Consider the following 20,550-nt stretch of genomic DNA (forward strand, 5'->3'; position numbering starts at 1 on the left):
CGTCCAGGGGGCGTGTCCAACAGGGTGGGAGGCGGGGCCTGAGAGGGCCTTGATGACTGGGCGATCAGGCTGTGCAGAGGGCAGCCCGGGAAGATGGCGGCCTCCTGGAGGCTAGGCTGTGATCAGCGGTTGCTGCGTGGGCTGGTTAAGGGGGCTGCTGTGTGGTCTGCCGGTCGTGGAGCTAGTTGGAGATGGTTTCACAGCACGCAGTGGCTGCGAGGTGAGTGGCTGGGGCTCGCACAGCTTCTGTGTATCTGAGCAGTGGGCCTGGGGCTGGAGCTTTTCGATTGAAGGCCTGCATCTGGGTGTGAGTTGCCAGGGGCTCACTGTTCCCTTGGCTTTTTCTCGGGGAGGAGTCTGCTGACTTGGCCTACTGCATGCCGCAAAGGGCTTTTGGGGAAACTAGGAGAACTTGATTCCGTCCCTGGCCGCCTGGGTGATATGGCTTCTCCGTGACCTTGCCTTGGAATTTGGGTTGTGAGGCATCTCTCGGGCCTTTTCCCAGTCACATTTCAGGTTTCTTTAGAGTTGTTAGGTTGACCAAGTTTGTTGAGATTTAAACGTCACCGTTAGCCGTTTTTATTCATTCTCCTGACCTGTCTCTGTTGGGAGACCTTCGAGGCCAGTTGGGTTGCTCCACGCGACGACTGTGGTAAAGGACCCAATTTGTAAATGTCCAGCCATTAGACATAGGTCGGGAAGAATGTTTAACCAAAACATGAGCCTGAAAGAGTGAAAATTTAGGAGTGGAATCTTACCAAGAAGATGTCGACTTAAAGACATACAACATAAGAGTTGTGAGTTAAGTTTTATTCAGCGGCCTACTGACGATTATAGCACGGGAGACAGCCACTCAGCTCCGAGGAACTGCTCTGCAGAGGTAGGGGGGAAGCCAGATTGTATATGAATTTTTTTTGTCTAGGAAATACATACAGTCAAGCATATATCTTGGTAAAAGATTACTGCTAATCACAAAGAACAGATATCTCATGTTAATGGTTTTAGTGTATTTCTACGAATAGGAAGATGTAAGAATCCAGGGTCATTGAAATTCTTCCTGAGATATGCTTCGAACTATCTAAGGGCCTGTTTATCCAAAGCAGAGTGCTTCATCCTGAATTACTCTCAGGTCGCACTGTGGCTGGGCAACTTGAGTGGGTTCTGACTTAACCCTTGTAGAACTGGATAGTCATTGAAATTCTTCTTTGTTCACAAAATTTATTATAGAAAGTTGTCATTAAAGAGTGGTATTGACACAATTAACATAATTCTTACAGTGTTTAATACTATGTAATATAGTGTGCCCGGCATTATTTTTCTTCACATGGGTGGCGGGCAGGTACTGAGTGTATTACTACCTGCGCATCATTCAATCACTCCACAGGATGAATTGTAATATAAAAAATTAGGTGCAGTAGGCATTGCCTACATATTCTGAGCTACTTGAGGCTCAGAAAAAAATGTTACACGAAGTTAATGTTAAGATGATTTCACTGAGATTTTAAGATCCAGTGATGAGACTTTTTTTTTTAATAAGTGATGTAGTCTGATAATATCTACATTGTGAAATGGTATTTCAGCAACCGTCATGATAGCATTATTTTAAATAAGGCACTAAAATTCCAGACTGTGTATAAAGGATGGTAAGACCATTTAAGAGTTAAAGTATACGTCACTGACCTCGCTGTAAGTTTCTAAGATGATATACTCTTAAATACACCTTATTGTTGTCTTGAGCATCATTTGCCTTTGCGAAAAAATGTGTAAATCCCCAAACTCTTATGTATGTGTTCATTCTTTTCCTACACTCTTGAGTGGTGATTTCTTTTTGCCCTTGTTCCAAGATTGCAGAATAAACTGGGATTCATGTAGAATTTAAATTTTATAGTTTAATACCAAGAAGACCAATATTGCAAGCTGAAACCTCTTCTGAAGTGTTTGGTTTATTTCATCCAGAGAAAATAGTTCTGCAGCCATTCTGACATACCTTACAGTTCCAGCAGGGTCTTTATAAATGTATCATTCAGTGCTAAGTGTATGAAGGAATCAACAGATTCTGTAAATAAAATGGAGTGTATGGTGACTCTTTTTATTTTTTGTACTTGGTAAGCAATACATTTACTATAGCTGGTGATCTACTGGATACTTTTCTTCAATCAAGGCCTTTCTTGTGTTAATGAAACATTTCTAGGGAAGAATTAAGGTTGGTAAATTTAAATTCAGGCGAGTTTCTTTGGGAATCTACTAGCACTGATTTTTAGAGAGGCGTAAACCTATTTGAAAACTGATAAAAGCTATACCACTTCTTCAGAAAAATGCATACATGCAAAATTTTGTATGTGATTCTAGGGAACTTGTAGGTCTCCCTGTAATTTATCTATAAATGCCACCTAGTCTCCAGGCTATTACCATGAACATTTTGGTCATTTCCTGCAGAAAATAATTGTGCTACTTTGCAAGGGTGTTTGCCATATCTGAGAACAAGAAAGGTGCATTTTAATATAGGGGTTCGAACTATAAACAAATGACTCTTGGATACATTTACACAAGTGACTACAACAAAGGCAGTTATCTGGAAATTTTGATTCATATCTGGGTTTGGGTTAAGTTTGTGCGTTTAGGCTCATCCGATCATTCACCTTTACCTAAACATCTGTACTTCTCTTTCCTTTCTTTGCTCATATTGTTCCTTCAAATGGAGTGACCTTCCTTGTGGTTTGAAATTTTTCTTGTTACTTCAATGCCACCCTCTTAAATCTTTTTACAGGCTCCTGGCAAGGGAATCGATGACACTCTAGAAATGGGTAATTTGAGGAGAGTTTTATAAGTGACTATTTTTGTGAATTTAGGCTGTAGAGATGGTGCTGTACTAATGGGCTGTTTTTTTGTACTTTTTTTTTTGCGGTAGGCGGGCCTCTCACTGTTGCGGCCTCTCCCGTTGCGGAGCACAGGCTCCGGACGCGCAGGCTCAGCGGCCGTGGCTCACGGGCCCAGCCCCTCCGCAGCATGTGGGATCCTCCTGGACCGGGGCACAAACCCGTGTCCCCTGCATCGGCAGGCGGACTCCCAACCACTGCGCCACCAGGGAAGCCCTAATGGGCTGTTTTGAGTAAGGTGCTGTGACCACCTCTTGGCTTGAAGAGGCATGGGAAGCGAGCACTTCCTGGAACTGGGGAGGAGGGAGCCTGTGGGAGGACCTCTGATGGAGCTGTGCCCTTCAGTTAAAGGATCCAGCCAGGCCAGGCAACCCTTCAAGGAGGGGGCTGGGGAAAAAAATGTCCTGACCTCACTATTCTCTCTCCTTTCGGTCTCCTGCTTATTCTGCTCATTGGCAGAACCCAACTGGAGGCCAAAGCAAGGAGGCCTGTTGATGTAGCCCATATAGTAGTATGGGGGAGGGTTGATGAATAGATCTGGAAGGGCAGATGGGAGATGCCTCCCCAACCCACCTGACTTACCCATCAGTCATTACACTTTATATTGATGCCTCAGCTTTAGCACTGATACGATCAAGTCTTGGCTCGTGTGTGTCTGCATGGTAGGTCTCATGCTAACAGAGGGGAAGAGAGCAATTGTAGTTTCTACACTTGGAAGAATCAAATGTAGTTTCCTTGGGTTGTTTCCCTAGGCCAGTGCTTTGCACAAGAGTAAGCACAGGCTCTTTATAACTGACCTGATTTTTAATGGGATTTTTCTTTCTACATTTGAATAGCTGAATAGGAATCAAGTCTATGTAGGCTTCTGGGGCACTTTTTTTTTTTTTTCCGGTACGCGGGCCTCTCACTGTTGTGGCCTCTCCCGTTGCGGAGCACAGGCTCCAGACGCGCAGACTCAGCGGCCATGGCTCACGGGCCAAGCCGCTCCGCGGCACGTGGGATCTTCCCGGACCGGGGCACGAACCCGTGTCCCCTGCATCGGCAGGCGGACTCTCAACCACTGCGCCACCAGGGAAGCCCCTGGGGCACTTTTTATAGAAAGAAAAATGTTCCTTTTGGAACTATGGCATCTAATTTGCATTTTGGGGTTTTTTTACTTGTACTCCTAACTCGAGTCATCCTTGACTCCTGACTTTCGTATGCCACATCCAAACTATCAGAAATTGTTGTTGACTCTACCTTTTAAATGTAATCTGACCACTCCTCACCACTTCTGCTACCAACTAGACTGGTGCAAGCTACCACCACCTCTAATCTAGATTACTGCAGGAGTGTCCCAATAGATGTCTCTACCACCACCCTTGGCCCAGTACCGGCCATTCTCCATGCAGCTTTCAGAGTGCTGCTTTTAAATTATAAATCAGATCATGTTACTCCTCTGCTGAAAACCCTCCAAGAGCTCCTCATTAAACTCAGAATGAAATCTGAAGTCCTTAACTGTGGTTTACAAAGCACAATATGATATGAATCCTCCACCTCTCTGAGTTCAGCTCTGACCATGCCTCACCTCACACTCACTTCACTCCAGCACACAGCCTCCCTTGGTGAGTTCTGAACATACCAAGCATGCTCCCTGCACATTCTTTTTTTTTTTTAACTTAAAAAATTATTTTTAATTTATTTTTCTTATGTGGGTAAACATACAATTTATTTTTTCTATGTTCTTTTTAAATATTTTTAATTTATTTATTTTTGGCTGCATTGGGTCTTCGTTGCTGCATGTGGGCTTTCTCTAGTTGCGGCAAGCAGGAGCTACTCTTCATTGCAGTGTGCAGGCTTCTCATTGCGGTGGCTTCTCTTGTTGTGGAGCATGGGCTCTAGGTGCATGGGCTTCAGTAGTTGTAGCACGTGGGCTCAGTAATTGTGGCTTGTGGGCTCTAGAGTTCGGGCTCAGTAGTTGTGGCACACGGACTTAGCAGCTCTGCGGCATGTGGGATCATCCCGGACCAGGGCTTGAACCTGAGTCCCCTGCATTGGCAGGCGGATTCTCAACTACTGCACCACCAGGGAAGCCCTCTGCTCATTCTTGTGCTTGCTGTTTCCTCCGTTTCGAAGGCTCTCCATCAGAGATTTGCATGGCTTCCTCCATTCAGCTCTACTCACTTTGTCAGAGGACGCCTTCTCTGATCAAACAATAAAATAGTTCCTCTACTGCGACTGGGTCCCCTTACTTTCCTTTCTTTTCTTAGAAGGATCTGGTCCTTAACATGCCTTTTCAGTCTCTCAGGACAAGTGTTCTAAGTCAGTAAAGGAGAACAGGTAACATGTTCATGGGTATCTTCACTTTGTATTTAAAATCCCATTATTTTAGCTTTTCTGCAGGGTTTATAGTTGTGACTGTCTCAAAGCATGTGCAGTTTTTCTTCTTTTCTTTTTTGTAAATTATAGCCTTGTGAACATAGCCATGTCTGTGGAACTGTAAACAAGTTCAATTTTTTTATTGTGGTTATTTATTTTACTCACTCGAAATTTTTTTCATGACTTTCCATTGCTATTTAAATAATGTCAAACCCATTAACTAGGTATTAGAGTGTACTAGAAGGTACTATGGCTACCTACCATAAGTCAGTAGTCCCAACATACTTTTTTTAACTTACATGGCCTACCTTTCATTTTCATTACATTCTACTCTTTAGCCAAACTAAACTGTAATTCCCACCTCTTTATTAGCATATGATGTTTCCCTCACTTGGAATATCTCTGCTGGTCCCTCACCTTGTTTTATTTGCTCAGCAGATTTTTTAAATTAAAAGTTATTTTTTATTGTAAAATATATATAAAATCTACCATTTTAACTATTTTTAAGTGTTTAGTTCTAGGGCATTAAGAGTGCTCACATCGTGTGCAGCTATTACCAGTGTCTCCAGAACTTTTTCTTAATCCTAAACTGAAACTCTGTACCCATTAAACAACAACTCCCCATTCTCCCCTCTACCTAGCCCCTGGTAACCACTCTTCTTTCCCTGTGAATTTGCCTCTTCTAGGTACCTCATAAAAGCAGAATCATAAAATATTTGTCTTTTTGTGTCTGGCTTATTTCTCTTAGTATAATGTCTTCAAGTTTCATCCATGTTGTTGCAGATATCTGAATCTCGTCCCTTTTTAAGGCCAAATCACATTTTATTGGATGTATATACCACAATATTTTGTCTATGCATTCATCTATCCATGGACACTTGGTCTGTTTTCACCTTTTGGCCATTGTGAATAATGCTGCTGTGAACATGGTTGTGCAAACACCTGTTCGAGTTCCCGCTTTCAGTTATTTGGGGTGTATACCCAGAAGTGAGGTTGCCTGATCAAATAAATGGTCATTCAATGTTTAATTTTTTGAGGAACCATTGGGTTGTTTTTCCACAGAAGCTGCATTGTTTTACTTTTCCACCAACAGTGCACAAGGGCTCTAATTTCTCCACATCTTGCCAACACCTTGTTTTCTGGTTTTTTTTTTTTTTTGATAATAGCCATTCTAATGAGTATAAAGTGGTACTAGCACACAAATCAAGATTTCCTTTTTTGAACAGCTAGAATCTCGACTCTCAGCTCTTTGGCATTCTCATAGCACGTTTATATGCTACCCTCTAGTACTTATGTATTTGTCTTGACCTCCCATTTAAACTATAATCCTTTGAGGTCAAGATTCTGGTCTTATGTAGGTCTAAGGCTAGGATAGCAGGAGCTCAGAAAGCATTTGTTGAATGCCTAATTTTACCCTTTAGCTTTGGTAGTCAATATGACAGTACCACAGAAAGTAAAACATTTGCCAGTGACATTAATGAGAGTTTGGTTTTCAAATGTGCAATACAGTTAAAAGAGAGTTCAAGAGTTAGTGTACTTTAGCAATGAGGACAAGGCTGGATAAGGTAAAGAGTAGAAAGGAAACCTTCATGTTTAGATTGGGAAGGTGAAAGGAACCTGTGAATCCATGGCTCATTACTGAGGAAGGATTTGTAAAGTAGGATATTGTGATACATCTAGCCAACTGGCTGCCTTCAGAGTCTACTCTTAACCATTTCTGTGCTGCCTATTAATAATAAACAGCTAACAGTTTTGAGACTTACTTTTTGCCAGACTCCATTGTAATGACTTGGCATGTGTAACCTTATTTAGACCTTACCAAACTCTTTATTTTACAGAAGAGGCAATCAGAGCACAGAATGACTAGGTAACTTGTAGGTGCTGGATTGATAATTTGAACCTAGGCAGTTTGGCTCCAGTGCCTGTTCTCTAAATCACAGTGGTGTGCTGCTGCTTAAGTTAAAAAGAAAAAAAAAAGTCATTTTATTAAATAATAAAATATTTTAACACAGTCGTGCATGCATATAGTTTAAATAGTCAAATGGTACTAAAAGTCTTATAACAATACGGTGGGTCTCTGACCCATCTCTCCCTGCTCCCCCCAGTCATATTCCTCCTTAGAAGCAACAAGTTTTGTCTCTTGTTGCTTCTAAGTGTCCTCTGGCATTTGTTCATCTCTCTATTTTATGTTATATATTATATATGTTATATATTATCTGTGTATGACTTCTGATCAGTCATCCCCGTTTTCCTTCCACCATTCCCCCAATGTAGTTATTTTGCAATTCTTAATTAAATCTATATTCAGTGCTTACACCAAACAAATAATGCTTAACTGAGAATTGTCCTATATCGTCCCATATTATGATTGTTACCTTTCTTACTTCTTGCTTTTTTTCAAGTCGTTGCCTTTAAAATTTTTTCTTCAGTTTTCTCTGTAACTATTACTAATTCATCCCACACCATCTAATAGCTTTTTAGCACAATTTCTGTTATTGTCAGTCACTTCAGCTGATCTCTCAGTTAACTTACTTTTGCACTTTCTATATACAGTATCTCCAGGTGTGTAGGTTCAACCTCTGTTCCAAAGGTCTTCTCTTTTACCTCTGCAGAGGAAACAACCTCCAGTCTTCGGTTGAATGAGGGTTGTGTTACCCAGCACTTAAACAGCATTTACGCAAACCTGCCACCCCACCACCCCCAGTGTTTCCAGAGGTCCTCAGTACTGCCAGTTCTTGGGCCTTTGGGAAATTCTTGTATAAACCAGGTTGATTATCTCAGCTTTCTCCACTTCTAGTTTAGCATTCAGCTTTCTAGTCAATTATTACTATCTACATTATTTACTTTTCTGCTTCCAAAATTGTGTTCTATTGTTCCTTCTTTTCTCCCTATTCTTGTGGGTTTTTGTTTAAAGGTAACAAGAAACAAAGAAATAAAAAGCAGGTATAATAAAACCATCAACTAGAGATAGGTACTATTGTCATTTTGGAGTATATCCTTTCAGTCTTTGTGTACATACAAGCTAAGCAAGTAGAAATTGGATTATGCCATATATACTGTTTGTGGGCGTCTTTCATTACATTTATTACTCTAAATGATATTTTCTCACAAACTATTACGCATACATTTTCTATTGTTGTTCATTGACATTTTCAATGTATTCTTATACCAAAATAAGTATTTGACATTTTCAATCTATTCTTATACCAAAGTAAGTATTTGTGACATTTTCAATCATTCTTATGCCAAAATAAGTATTTGAACAAAGAAGACCCATATGACAAGCACTTATCTTTTAAAAAATTGCTTTACCTTTATTCAAAACTGCAGTATTAATATTATTCTATGCCCTGGTATTGATTTTGAAATTACCTTTACGTCTTATGGCTTTATTTCATCCAGCCTGCAGATGGCAGAATTGTTTTATTTAAGCAGAAATTTTAAAGGTCAATTTTATTTAATGAGTTCTTGCATTAGAAAAGAGAGGTGATTAAATGAGCAGCATCTCTTCCTATTAAAAAAGAAGCAAATTAATATAAGGAACAGAGAGCTGCACTAAAAAAGTACAGGGTAATTTATTTCTTCAATTTATCTGTCTTCATTTCATGATTTTTGTGTTTGGATTATAGTCGTATAAATGGACTAGAGCATGACGTCCAAGCAGTACCATAAGTAAATTGTGGAATTTCCTTAATTACTTCAGTCAGAGTAATGGGGCTTAGATCTGTTTCATTATTAGCCACAAAGCTATTTGTTCTGCATTTGTATTTTAAGAGTTTGCTTATATTAATCTTTTTTTTTTAAATCTGGAAACCTTTTAGAATTGATGTATAGATCATCAGTTTAAAGCTTTTATAGGTTTTGCTGAAGTACGAGTGTTTTGAGATAAAAGAAATCCTCTAGAGAACAAGAAATTAGATTAGTGTAGTTTGCTGTAAGATTCAGTAATTGATCATTTGCTCATGTGCCTGAGAAGGAAGGTAAAGCAGCAATATACTGAGTGAAAAATTTCAACTTATTGTGTCATTATATTGAGGCAATAAAAAAAGAGATTAAGACAGTTGTGACGGATTTGTGAGACCCTGCTGTTAAAATCAGTATATTTAAATATAAACTGGAACAACGTACATTACGGTAGTTACCTTAAAAGGTTTTAAATATGTTTTTTAACTGCTATAGAAGGGCAGACTTTATAAGCCGTTAGGTATACTTTGTTAGCTTGATGAAAAGAAACAGAATTCTAAAATGACTACAAAAGGGTTAAAGTCTAACAAAATTTGGGGTATTTTTTGAGTACTAATTGAAATAACCTGTATGACCAGTGGAGTAAAAAACTGCATTTCCTTTATTCTTACTATAGTTGTGTCCAGTTATGAGTAGGAACTGTAATTGGTGCCCATTTCAAGGCCTCCTCAGTTTGACAGGAAAAAGGTAGAATGTACTGCTTATTGGAATGAGAAGGGAAGCTCCGTATAATTCCTAATGAAATTAAACAACATTATGTGTAGGTTAAAATTCCAAGGAGTCTAGAAAAGCCCACACTATCTTCAGTAGAATTGATGGCAGCCATAAAGACCAGATATTAGTTATATGCAGCCCTGTCATTCAAAACTGATATTATGATTATATAATTACTTTCCCACTGGAAAAAATATATTTGGAAAAGATGTATATAATGTTCAGGTTGAAAGAGGATATACTAGAATGAAATATGCATTATTATTAGTAAATTAATGCTTCCTTTTAAAAATCATTTTCTAGCATGAGCATCTGAGGATAGGTTAGTTAGACTTAGCAGAAAATACATTGCACATTGTGCTCTCCATATAAGTCAGTATAAGCAATCCAGAGATAGTACCGAATAATGGAAACGTCCAAAATGTCTTTCTTTGGTTTTTGTCACCTTCATTTCGGAGTAAGGATAATGATCTATTACAGAATTTTTATATTTTATTGTCATTCAGAGAAGCAGTTTCAACTCATCTATGAAGGGTGGCTGTATGAGGAGTGATTCTGTTCTTTTTATTTTTAAAATATGAAAAATTTTAAGATTCTTGATGTGGTAATTCATAAAACGCAAAAAGTTTCATAATGAAGTACTTAATGTCAGGACAAATGTGAAGGTCTCGTAGGTGAGAGATTGTAATAGGAGAGAGAATCATAAAATAAACATTAATTGTATCATGGCAACTAGAACCAAGGTATAAAAATATTGAAGAGAGACTTTGTTTTGAGAGAACTGAGTTGATATTTGTCATAAATTGGAATCTGGACATAGAATCATAGAAGTTCATTTATTTTGCTTCTTTGTAGTGGAACTCTATTTGATGTATAAATTTACTGTGTGTATGATTTTGAAATATTGCATCTTGTAACGCCAGGCTTGAACTTTTTGATAGAGAGGGATTGTTAGGCTGCTTGATTGGACACGTGAAGAATGCTCACATGGATTTGATATGTCTGGTTCTGTTTGAATTTCTGGATGAATAGGCTATAAATAACCAATGATTAATTAGGTGATAATCCATATTGGTAAGGATAATCAGTTAACGATGAGCAGCAGTACAGTGTAGGAGAGGACAGCCTTGAGAGCTAGGCAGAATTCAAATCCCTGAATCAGTGGATTGTAGTTTTCTCATTGATGAAATGGGTGTGTTGACTTAGAATTTGGTTCAGGCTCTATCATTGTTGGGGTATTGAGAGTGATGATTCTACATTTCTATCCTTGTAGATTGGTACCAATTGAGAAGGCAAAAACCAGACAGATGGAGATCAGAGTAACAGTTTTAATGTTGATGGTTTTGTTGTATTGGAAAATGTGACTTAAATCTGTGGCCTTCTACAGTTGGACTCCTCAGCACAACCCCTGTTTAGACTTTGGGCTTTTGTTTGAGAGAGACAGTTTGTGTATACAAAGCAAACACACATCCTGAATTGCTTCCCAGCACCCACTGGGCCCTGATGGCAGGAATAGAGAGAGGTGGGCTTACTATCTGCCCTTGAAAGGCAGGTCCATTCAGGCCTAGTGCATAGAAGAACTGAAAGGAAAATACAGGTTCCCTATAGGCAGACAGGTCTTAAAATGAGGAAAAGGCTGAGGCAGTTGTATTTGCCTGGATCCTTTTCCCAGTCCTTTAGAGGGGAGTGAATGAACAGTGACGGGAGGATAAAAGCTTCCTTCCAAATGCTTCAGAAATGGTACTTCTTTACCATGAAGCCATAGGAACTCTCCATTTGAAATTACAATAACATTAGTTCAGTTCCCCAAAGGAAATATTTAACTACATTTAACATTAGCATTCAATTCCCTTATTATTATTTTTTTTAAGAAGATGTTGGGGGTAGGAGTTTTTTAATTAATTTATTTTTTTATTTTTGCTGTATTGGGTCTTCGTTTCTGTGTGAGGGCTTTCTCTAGTTGTGGCAAGCAGGGGCCACTCTTCATCGTGGTGCGCGGGCCTCTCACTATCGCGGCCTCTCTTGTTGCGGAGCACAGGCTCCAGACGCGCAGGCTCAGTAGTTGTGGCTCACGGGCCTAGTTGCTCCACGGCATGTGGAATCCTCCCAGACCAGGGCTCGAACCCGTGTCCCCTGCATTAGCAGGCAGACTCTCAACCACTGCGCCACCAGGGAAGCCCCCCTTATTTTTTTTTAACACATCTTTATTGGAGTATAATTGCTTTACCGTTGTGTTAGTTTCTGCTGTATAACAAAGTGAATCAGCTGTATGTATACATACATCCCCATATCTCCTCCCTCTTGAGCCTCCCTCCCACTCTCCCTATCCCACCCTTCTAGGTGGTCACAAAGCACCGAGCTGATCTCCCTGTGTTATGGGGCTGTTTCCTACAAGCTATCTATTTTATATATATGTCAATGCTGCTGTCTCACTTCCTCCCAGCTTACCCTGCCCCCCACCCCCATGTCCTCAAGTCCATTCTCTACGTCTGCGTCTTTATTCCTGTCCTGCCCCTAGGTTCATCAGAACCTTTTTTTTTTTTTAGATTCCATATACATGTTAGCATACGGTTTTTGTTTTTCTCTTTTTGACTTACTTCACTCTGTATGACAGTCTCTAGGTCCATCCACCTCACTACAAATAACTCAATTTTGTTTCTTTTTATGGCTGAGTAGTATCCCATTGTATATATGTGCCACATCTTCTTTATCCATTCATCTGTCGATGGACACTTAGGTTGCTTCCATGTCCTGGCTATTTGTAAATAGTGCTGCATTGAACATTGTGGTACATGTCTCTTTTTGAACTATGGTTTTCTCAGGATATATGCCCAGTAGTGGGATTGCTGGGTCATATGGTAGTTCTATTTTTAGTTTTTTAAGAAACCTCCATACTGTTCTCCATAGTGGCTGCATCAATTTACATTCCCACCAACAGTGCAAGAGGATTCCCTTTTCTCCATACCCCTTCCAATATTTATTGTTTGTAGATATTTTGATGATGGCCATTCTGACCAGTGTGAGGTGATACCTCACCGGGTTTTGATTTGCATTTCTCTAATGATTAGTGATGTTCAGCATCCTTTCATGTGTTTGTTGGCAATCTGTATATCTTCTTTGGAGAAATGTCTATTTAAGTCTTCTGCCCATTTTTTGATTGGGTTGTTTGTTTTTTTGATATCAATTCCCTTATTTTTAACCCTAAAACATCACTGGGGGAAAAAAAGCCCTATTCTACCCTTTTCCACATTTGAATTATGTCAGATGTGGTGTATTTTGCTTTTTTGGGTCAGAGAGTTGAATAATCTGAGGAGAGAATAGGTTTTGTGGAAGATTTCAGGCAATGTAATTTGTTACTATGGCTACTGCTAAATAAGAACTGGAGCACTCTGAACTATTTTATTAGTATAAACTTTATGTAAATTGTAATCTAACAGCTGTGTGCTCTTTAAGTATGGTTCTGGACAGTGGAATTATCGGGAAGCACATCTGGCCAAATATATAGCGTGTCTCCTTTTTTGATATCTAAGGAAAAAGTGGCTATGCTTTATTGAGAGGTCACCCTGGTTTGAGTCTATCTTTTTGGATCCCTAGCTGAACTGTGGTATGAAACACAATCTGAGATTAATTTAACTACTTAAGTTCACTTACCGTATCATTCTTAACAAAGCAAACCTCTGCTTTTCACACTTAGCAAGAACCTTTGATTTCTGAATAGTGTAATATTAGATTAAAGTAAAAACACAACCAGTTTCTAAAGTTTAATCTTGATTATTCTGTTGTAAGTCTAATAATTCTTCTGTTGTAGGTTATCAGAACTCTAGTTTTTTTTTTTTTTTTTTGTCTTTTCCTTTGGTCATTCTACTTGTAAATATTTTTTTTCAGCAACAAAAGGGGAAGGAGAAGAAGATGAAACATAAATCAGCTTTTCTTTTTTTTAATCTTGTAAGCACCTGCCTTGAAAATATGCATAGAGGGCTTGGGGAACTATGAAAAAGGAGTTGAAAATATTCCGGAAAAGATTACTGAACACTTAGTTTGACCAGTTGGGTGTCTTTCAGACTGTGGAATATTTTTTTTCTCAAATTGAATTAGATATTAATTTACTTGAACTTGTTGTTGCTGCCTCATGAGGTGCATTATTTTTTGTGTTTAATCTTTCCTTTTTTCAATTTCAGCTGATCCTATTACGATACTAATGCCATCACTGTCTCCTACAATGGAAGAAGGGAACATTGTGAAATGGCTGAAAAAGGAAGGTGAGCAATGCATTTCTAATACCTGTGTTATTTGATCGTTCTGGTGTTTTCCTAATCAGGTGGTTTACACAATACATGATATACATGAAATGATTGGTTCCTTTGCTTATTAATCTTAATTGTTTAAATAAAAATTTCTCATGGTAATGTAGCAAAGGTTTTCTGGGTTCAGCCTGTATCTCTTCACAAGCAGAGAATGGTAAACTATTTTAATGCTTTTTTCCAAGTTTTAGTTCTTATTCTTAGCTTTTAGTTTCAACATCATAAATTTGTCAATCCCCTAAAGTTAATTTGTGACTTTATAATGATTCTTTGTGTCTGCTTCCTGTAGCTAGGCAAGCTGATTATAAATTTCATTGGAAAGAATAGATAAGAATAATAAGAAAAACTCTCATTAAAGAAGAGCAGCAGAGGAGAGCTGTAGACCTACTAGATATTGAAACATGTTATTAAGCCTTTATAATAAAAACTGTGGTATTGGTGCTTAAAAAGACAGACTAACAGAACTGAATGGAAAATGAGGAAATAGACATGAATATTTAGTGTTTAAATAATGAAGGAAGACGATATTAGATTTAGTCTTTGTACTATCCCAATGATAAATTACAAGTGAATCTGTCACTTAATATACAAAAATGAAACCAGACGAGTACTAGGAAAAAGGCTGGTGAATTCCTCTGAACCTGGAAGTGGATAAACACCCTAACTACAACTCAAAATCCAGATGCAATAAGGGAAATATAGATAAATTTTATGGTAAAAATAACAACTTTATTATAGCTGAAAACATAATAAATAAATAAATAAAGTAAAAAAGATGACAAATTGGAGAAGGATATTTGCAGTTTTTAATCACAAAGGGTTAGTATTTCTAAAAAATAGAGAATAAGAAAACTATCAACTCAGCAAGAAAATGGGCAAGATATACGAACAGATGGTTTGCAGAAAAAGAACTGCAAATTGCCTCTAACATATGAAAAGCTATTTAATATTTGTACTAATAAATATGCAGATTAATACTACACTGATACATCATTTCTTACCAATCATATTGACAGAAATTAAAAAGTTCGACAAGTTATTCTGTTGATGAGACTGTGGAGGGAATGGGGGGAAGCAGGCACTCTCAAACATTGCTGTAGGAAATGCAAAATGGTATAAGACCTAGGGGAGAGAACTTGTCAATACCTAGAAAACTTACATTTATATTTACCCTTTCGCCAGGCAGTTCTATTTCTAGGGATCCTATCTAAAGGCAAAAATAAGAAAAGATGCACATATGAGGCTATTTATCGCAGCAGTGTTTGTAATAGCAAAAGTTAGAAACGATCCATCTGTTGGTCAGTACACAATTTGATGAATAACATATACTATATCCACAACTATAGAAAGGAATGAAGAGTGTCTCTTTATACTATTGTAGAGTGACTTTCAGGGGAAGAAAGCAGGGTGGTGACTAATAGATATAGTGTGTATCATTCATTGAAGAAAGGGATGGGAATACTAATATTTGGAAATTTTTTTAAAAAAAGGATAAAACAAAAACTTAACAACAAAAAAATGGTTATTTGGAGTGTGATGGAGGAAACAGTGTGGTGGGTGGAGAGAGGAGCAGAAGCTAGACTTCTCTGAATACATCTTGTTTTGTCTCCTTAACTTGGAACCATATACATATTTTGCATAATTTTAACACAGAATTTAATTTTAAAAGATCCCTAAAAATGGAAACCAATTGAAACAGAAGAACCTAATTATATATTGAGTTGCTGATATAACAACCATGCAGGGAGGGGCTATTTCAGATGTCAACAAACTTGACTATCGCTACTAGATTGTAATTAAAGGACAATGACATCTCTAAAAATATCTTAAACTGTTTAGAGTAATAGTATTATAGTGGTTATGTTGGTATTGTTATTCTAAGGTTTTTAAAAATTATGGGATAAAGCAAATGAGTGGTTAAGATGATATTATTGGGAATCCAGCCTTTGAGTGTGGTTTAAAGGAAAAACAGATGAAAGATAGCTAAGGTTAAGGAAAGATCCTGTGATGGTAAATTTTCTAGCTCTTTTTCATGGCAGGGCCTGGAAAAATGACAAACCCACTAGCAATGAGCACCCCTAACAATGAGACTATAGTATCTAATGTCATTTCCTACTAAAGTAAACCAAAGCTCCTTGGAAAATAGCTATTTCCAGGTCTGGGGCAGGAAATGTACAAGATGAGCTTGTAACATCTTGTCAATTTAGAAAGGAAAACAGTTATCAAAAACTCCTGAGGGCGTCTTAAAGGACTCAGGAGCCAAAAATGGGACAATTTGAGGATCAGTAAGAATAATATCTACAGTGTATTGAAACACATTAAATATATTTAAATTTGAAGCTCACAATAATACTAAAGAAAAATACAAATAGTTGGTCTGCTTTGGGGGATGCTAGTAAATTAACTCATTTTGAAAACTGGTAATAAGTGGAAAGACTCAAGTATTTTTCCCTGCCTTTCCTATATGAACTGTAGCATAGAGTAACCAAGTAGTTGGTGATGATAAGTTTCTAATTATTGGCATATCCCAACTCTTAAAAGATGGAGGAATGATAGAATGTCACTGTATCACAATTTTGCAGTCTCTAATGAATTAAGGGATATAGCCAGTGACCATCAATGGTTGCTAATATCACAGAAAGAGAGAAAACCAGATAGTACCACCAGCTATAAGGTTGTCTTGCCAGAAAATTGAGCTGAATTGATCAAGCCTGTAGTTCTTGCTACCAATTTCCAGGAAATATAGGGGAAAGAGGCATGTATCTAATGACACCGTGAGGAATATATCAGCATAACCCAGACTGTGGGGATTTCTACAGGCCAGTTTCGTCAACAAATAAATGTCAAGGGATGGGAAGATGGGGAAAGGAAGGAGGTAGGGGAACCTATAGCTTCAAGGAGATTTAAGAGACCGGTTCCAATGTAGGGAACTTATTTTGTTGATGATTCAAGCAAATAAAACGTTTGGGGAATTTGAAAATTATATGTTTAATTAGATTAAGAAATTAATCATTTTAGAGGTTTAATGATACTATGCTAATAATTTTTAAAATCTTATCTATAAGAGATATGAGTTGAAATATTTATGTATGAAATGATAGTACATCTGGCCTTAACTTCACAACACCTCTGGTGGGAGGATAAGAGTATAAGTATTCATGAGTCAGTTGACAGTGTAATAGTTGTAAAAGTTGGTTCATTAACTTTCCTTATAACTTTTGTATATGTTTGAACTTTTTGTACTAATATATATTTTCTAAAGTTGTCCAGTCAGTAGTCTTTGGGATATAACTTGGAGTGAGAAACTACTCTTTCCTCAGCTTTCTATAAGCTCCAAGTGAATTTGAATCTTGCTGTTACTAAGAAAATACTTGCTACAATACTACCTACAAAGCTGTATTAATCTATTGTTTATAGCAACCATTTTGCCAGATATTTTTAAATTTATTTTTTTACTGAGGTAACATTGGTTTATAACATTGTCTGTTTCACGTGTACGACGTTATATTTCTACTTCTGTATATGCTACAGCATGCTCACCACCAAAAACTTAGTTTCCGTCTGTCACTACACAGTTGATCTTCTTTGCCCATTTTGTCCTCACGTCCTTCCCCTGGCCCTTCCGCTCTGGTAACCACTACTGTGTTCTCTGTAGCTACGTGTTTGTTCCTGTTTGGTTTGCTTTGTTCATTTCTTTTGTTTTGTTTTGTTTTTTATATTCTACATATCGTGAAATTCTACAGTATTTGTCTTTCTTTGACTTATTTCATCTAGCATAATACCCTTAAGGTCCATCCATGCTGTTGCAAATAGCGAGATTTTCATCTTTTAATGACTGAGTAGTATTCCATTATATATATGCATATATCTCACATCTTTTTTTTTTTTGGGCAGTGCGCGGGCCTCTCACTGTTGTGGCCTCTCCCTTTGCGGAGCACAGGCTCCGGACGCGCAGGCTCAGCAGCCATGGCTCACGGGCCTAGCCGTTCCGTGGCATGTGGGATCTTCCCGGACCAGGGCACGAAACCATGTCCTCTGCATCGGCAGGCAGACTCTCAACCACTGCGCCACCAGGGAAGCCCTATATCTCACATCTTTATCCATTTATCCATTGATGGGCACGTAGGTTGTTTCCATACCTTGGCTATTGTAAATAATTATTTTGCCAGATTTTAATACTTAGTATGGTGCTTAAAAAATAAGACTAAGCATATGAAGGCCAAAGAGATAAGGATGCTACAGCGCTCATGGTGCAGAAGGAGGACAGAGGAAAAATTACTGTGAAGGAAGCTGGAGAAGGAGACTTTTTATTTTTCTGACAGCTGCTTTCTTTTCCTTTTTCCTTCCTCTGGTCATTGCCATATGTGTCTGTAGAGTAACCAGGTACTGACTGTGGGATGGATTCTTTTAGCCATCTCCCTATGCTTTACTCATTCTGCAACATGTTAAACTTTTGGGGAGATGAATCTCCAGTCCCTTATTAGGGCTCATTGGACAGATGCACAGAGAAATTGACCAGATGAGTTCCCCATAGCCATTATTATGCTTCAGCGTGAGAAATGGTCTGGGAGGATTTGACTGATTCCAGAGACTAGCCCTGGCAAGGACTTCTGGGGTCTCTATATGTGATTCAGTGGGCATGGGAGGTCATCCAGGCAAATGTTGGTATTGAGTGGTCCAGGCTAGCGCTCATAAAATTGTATAGATTAAAAGCTTTTGCACAGTAAAGGAAACCATAAACAAGATGAAAAGACAACCCTCAGAATGGGAGAAAATATTTGCAAACGAAGCAACTGACAAAGGATTAATCTCCAAAATACACAAGCAGCTCATACGGCTCAATATCAAAAAAACAAACAACCCAATCCCCAAATGGGCAGAAGACCTAAATAGACATCTCTCCAAAGAAGATACAGATTGCCAACAAACACATGAAAGGATGTTCAGCATCACTAATCATTAGAGAAATGCAAGTCAAAACTACAGTGAGGTATCATCTCACACCAGTCAGAATGGCCATCATCAAAAAAATCTACAAACAATAAATGCTGGAGAGGTTGTGGAGAAAAGGGAACCCTCTTGCACTGTTGGTGGGAATGTAAATTGATACAGCCACTATGGAGAACAATATGGAGGTTCCTTAAAAAACGTAAAACAGAACTACCATATGACCCAGTAACCCCACTGCTGGGCATATACCCTGAGAAAACTATAGTTCAAAAAGAGACATGTACCACAATGTTCATTGCAGCACTATTTACAATAGCTAGGACATAGAAGCAACTTAAGTGTCCATTGGCAGATGAATGGATAAAGAAGTTGTGGCACATATATACAATGGAATATTACTCAGCCATAAAGAGAAACAAAATTGAGTTATTTGTAGTGAGGTGGATGACCTAGAGACTGTCATACAGAGTTGAAGTAAGTCAAAAAGAGAAAAACAAAAACCATATGCTAACACATATGTATGGAATCTAAAAAACAAAAAAAAAGTGGTTCTGATGAACCTAGGGGGAGGACAGGAATAAAGACGCAGACATAGAGAATGGAACTGAGGACACGGGGAGAGGGAAGGGTAAGCTGGGACGAAGTGAGAGATTAGCATTGACATATATACACTACCAAATGTAAAACAGATAGCTAGTGGGAAGCAGCCACATAGCACAGGGAGATCAGCTCGGTGCTTTGCGACCACCTAGAGGGGTGGGATAGGGAGAGTGGGAAGGAGACACAAGAGGGAGGGGATATGGGGATATATGTATGCATATAGCTGATTCACTTTGTTATATAGCAGAAACTAACACAACGTTGTAAAGCAATTATACTCCAATAAAGATGTTAAAAAAATTGTATAGAGAGAACTTAGGCAGTGAGTAAGAGTTCAGAGTCTAACAGAGTTATGCTGTGATTCTAGGAGATGAGCCGTTCATGGCAGTGAGGACAAATGTTGGGCATTGGGAAAAAGGCTGCAAGTATTTAGTAGCTTGGGAGTTTGAGAGAAGGTCTCAGTTCTTGCAGGTGGGGTGGGCAGGGCTGGGGTGCTAGGAAACTCAACAAGAGAAATTACAGAATGGGCCTCACAGCAGGAGTTTGGGACTGTGGAATGGGCCACTATAGAGGATAGGAGGTATGGCACAATGAGGCTATCCAGATGACAATGACTGGTCCTTGATGTGCTATGCACCACCTCTGATTGGAAGCACAAGTTAATTCTGTTCCTTAGTGGTGAACATGTCTGAGTTTTGATGTTTCCTTTTGTGGTTATAACTGGCATATTAATAACCAATAGAACAGACCCAGCAGCTCTGTAAATGGCTGATCAGTAAATATATTGGCAGAGGGGAGAGTAAGGCAAGAGCAGGAGATGTGACAGGCATCAAGAAGGCTTTACAGATGAGGTACTATTTGAGTTGGTCCTTATATAATACATGGGCTTTTTTTTTAAAAAAAAAAAGAAGGACATTATAAGTAATGTAAACAATTTGTCAAAATCTTGGAAGTGAGATGTCATGACATATATTTTGGCAACTGTAGGTAGTTCTGGCTGCATTAAG

The 20,550-nt window shown here is 38.5% G+C and overlaps 1 protein-coding gene across 2 annotated transcripts in view; it reads left to right on the top strand.

The window, feature by feature from the left end:
- Nucleotides 1–88: 88 nt before the first annotated feature.
- Nucleotides 89–20,550, top strand: part of PDHX (pyruvate dehydrogenase complex component X) — a 78,453-nt gene continuing 57,991 nt past the window's right edge. For both annotated transcript variants that reach the window (XR_009520401.1, XM_060018690.1), the window contains exons 1-2: nt 89–220; nt 13,871–13,951. Coding sequence is in view for 1 of the 2 variants with exons in the window: in XM_060018690.1 (XP_059874673.1) it covers nt 94–220; nt 13,871–13,951 (208 nt within the window). In the remaining variant the exon portion in view is untranslated. The remainder of the gene's footprint in view (nt 221–13,870; nt 13,952–20,550) is intronic.

The sequence above is a fragment of the Delphinus delphis genome, chromosome 8, assembly GCF_949987515.2.
Source record: "Delphinus delphis chromosome 8, mDelDel1.2, whole genome shotgun sequence".
NCBI lineage: Eukaryota > Metazoa > Chordata > Mammalia > Artiodactyla > Delphinidae > Delphinus > Delphinus delphis.